General features: G+C 36.8%; 1 protein-coding gene across 1 annotated transcript in view; it reads left to right on the plus strand.

The window, feature by feature from the left end:
* LOC119592185 (protein strawberry notch homolog 1-like) overlaps positions 1-3,457 on the plus strand; it is a gene marked incomplete at its 5' end in the record, with an annotated part of 14,082 nt that overhangs the window by 881 nt on the left and 9,744 nt on the right. The window contains 5 exon segments of the mRNA XM_037941015.1: positions 896-1,236; positions 1,827-2,068; positions 2,296-2,449; positions 2,946-3,080; positions 3,226-3,373. Coding sequence (XP_037796943.1) covers positions 896-1,236; positions 1,827-2,068; positions 2,296-2,449; positions 2,946-3,080; positions 3,226-3,373 — 1,020 coding nt within the window.

Genomic DNA, 3,457 nt, shown 5'->3' on the forward strand with positions numbered 1-3,457 from the left:
AAGGTGAAGTGTAATATTGTTGGAGGAGTACAAGTTTTTCTTCATTCCATCATCATCATATTATTATTAATGATTAAAGTAAAGAGAGCCATAATTCAAGAGAATTCTTATTTCATACCTACAGTCTGTGAATGAATGTATGTATTTCATACCTACATTCATTCACAGAGCTGTGACCAAGGATAGGAGGCACTCATATGATTGGTTCAGAGAGACTAGAGGGTACCATGGAAATGGGGGATTGGAGGGTTTTGGGTTGTACACGACATATTATGATGCTTCTAATGTTGTACTAAGTTCATTCACAAGTAAGAAGAGAGAGTGCCGATGATAGAGACTCACAATTAGTTCAGGGAGACAAGGGGATATCAAGGGAATGGGGTCTTTGTGAGGGTTTCATATGCCATACATTGCGAGAATTCTTCTTTTATGTTTCTACTTTTATACTGTATTCATTCACAAGGAAAGAAGAGGAAGTAACAAAACCAGGATGTGGTTTTATGATTGGCTGATGGAGAAGAAGGGGCCCAAGAGGGTGGGTTTTGGGGGATTTAGCTAGAAGAAACTTGCTAAATAGTCCTAGAATTATTTCCATACATTCCCTACCTCCCAGTGATAGAAAAAAGATGGGAATGTAGCCTGCCAGTTTCTGAGAGGCTTTGCTCTGTATGCCATAAAGTCAGCGTGTAAATATCAAAGAAAATTACTGAATAAGCATTACCTTATTTATGCATATGTGAACAAATTGAATAGTTTTCCTTCAGCATGTAGTTGTAGAAATTTTGAAAAATTTCTGCATGAGGTACCTTTATTTTGTAAATATATATAAAGAATTTTATCAGCTGAATATTCTTAAAAATTAGTCATCTTTAATATTTCTATAATTTTCCATCAGGTGATGGTGCTGGTGTGGGCAAAGGCCGTACTATTGCAGGGATAATCTATGAGAACTACCTTAAGGGGCGAAAGAAGTCCATATGGGTGTCGGTGTCAAATGACTTAAAGTACGATGCTGAACGGGACTTGAAGGACATTGGTGCGGGCCACATCCAGGTTCACTTCCTCAGCAAAATGAAATATGGAAAAATCAACTCTGACCTCAATGGTAATGTAAAGAAGGGCGTCCTCTTTGCCACCTATTCAGCCTTGATTGGAGAGTCTTCAAGTGGCCAAGGGAAATACAAGAGCCGTTTAAAGCAGATTCTGAACTGGTGTGGCGACGATTTTGATGGTGTTGTAAGTATTGCCCTGCTTTCACTTTGCGTGCATATGTATGTATCTGTGCCTGTATTTGTGTTCACTATTTTTCTTTTTGGAAAATGTGTAAGACACTCCTTTTTACAAAGATATTTGTTAGAGAAATTTTTGTGAATTTTTAAAATTATGCAATGAAAATGAATTTACCATATTTTTGGGAACATCATCTGCACATGTAATATAGTCACTTACCTAAAGAGAAATGCACTACTGGTATCAGTTATGAAAATGAAAATTTGAAACTACAGTTTCTGTGCTTTGAGGTTTTATAATGCTGTATTTGACACCATTATTGTTATTGTATATTGTTTACTCAGTAGTGACTGTATGACATTTTTTTTTTAGATTTTCCTAAGAATTTTTTTTTTTTTTTCATGTGTATAGTTTATGTACTGATGCACAACAACTAACACAGTCATTGAAGTAAAGAAAATAAGATACATATACCAGTATCATGTAAAAGCTAGTTTTACTGAAAGATATGTTGAAACTCTTTTTGATAATCATATTGGAAGTCTGACACAGAGAAATATATAAATGTTTAATGTCTAATGGCTTCTCCTTTACAGATTGTGTTTGATGAATGCCATCGTGCCAAGAACCTCTGCCCGGTGGGCTCTGGAAAGCCAACCAAGACAGGTTTAACTGTCTTAGAACTCCAGAACAGATTACCCAAAGCACGTGTGGTGTATGCATCTGCCACTGGAGCATCTGAACCAAAGAATATGGCATACATGGTCCGTGTTGGAATCTGGGGCAAGGGCACACCCTTCCCCGAATTCACAGATTTCATTAGTGCTGTTGAAAAGAGGTAAGCACTGATTTTTTTCTAATTTTTGAAGGATGCATAATCACTAGATTTAGTTTTACCTACTGTGGTCAGGTGAGAAATAAAGTCCAGTGTATATTTTATTACCTTAAAAAAATATAGATACACTGAAATATGGAAGTATAGCATTTTGATGATAAAGAAAATTTTAGCATTGAAGTCGGTTTATATTTACAGGTTTTAACTACTATTATTATTTTCCTTTTCAGGGGTGTTGGTGCTATGGAGATTGTGGCCATGGACATGAAACTCCGTGGCATGTACATTGCCCGACAACTAAGCTTCCATGGAGTATCCTTCAGAATAGAAGAAGTTCCTTTGGATGAAGATATCAAGCTTGTGTATGATGACTCTGTCAAATTGGTAATTATTTTATTTGGCAAGTGTTTTACATGATTTTAGGTGGACTTCCAAGAATCAGTGCTTTGCTGACAAAATAGACTTTTTCTTAGCAAATTAGATATCAGTTTCTTGTGGATAAGGTTTGCATTCCAGTAACTTATGGCCCAAAACAAGGAATCATTCACAAATTTCCTTTGGCCTTCAGTAGAACACAATAAATTTTAAACTGTCTGTGTCAGATCTGTTTAATTTGTCAAGTCTTCCATAGAAATATCCAACTTGAAAGTTGACTGGTTGAGTCTGAGGCTCAGTAAGCAGTTGGCCACAACTTGTGAAGCTTGGACTTTTTGTTTCCAAGTATGACCAGGATAATGAGGATTCACTTGAATTAATGACCCACAAGTAAAATTGCATAGATGACATTAATTGCAATGAAATTCTTAGAAGCATTTTGGGTATGTAAGTGATCCATATGTGGTCCACAGTGTTACTCATGACTCCCCTCCCTCCATTACAGTGGGTGGATGCCCGTCAGAAGTTCCAGGAGGCGTCAGAGCTGATCAATGCAGAGAAGGGGATGAAGAAATCCATGTGGGGTCAGTTCTGGTCTTCACATCAGCGTTTCTTCAAGTATTTGTGCATTGCTGCAAAGGTATGTCGTTTACATTTAAAGTAGTGTCGCTCTTACAGTTTATTTTATTCTGCTGGTAAACTAGGTAAATTTCATAATTGTTTTAATTATGGTTAACAGGTGTATGAAATTGTTTTCTACATATTTGTGTTCTTAATAAAACCAGGTGGACCATGCAGTGCGACTTGCTCGTGAGGCTGTCAAAACAAACAGATGTGTAGTCATTGGCTTACAGTCGACTGGAGAAGCAAGAACTATAGAACAATTGGAAAAAGATGATGGGGAACTCTCAGATTTTGTTTCAACTGCAAGAGGTATACATGTAAACTTATTTCATTGATTTAAATGAGAAATAGTCCCCCTCCCCCTTTTTTTGTGTATGTGTATGGCTGTGTCAC

The sequence above is a fragment of the Penaeus monodon genome, chromosome 29, assembly GCF_015228065.2.
Source record: "Penaeus monodon isolate SGIC_2016 chromosome 29, NSTDA_Pmon_1, whole genome shotgun sequence".
Lineage (NCBI taxonomy): Eukaryota > Metazoa > Arthropoda > Malacostraca > Decapoda > Penaeidae > Penaeus > Penaeus monodon.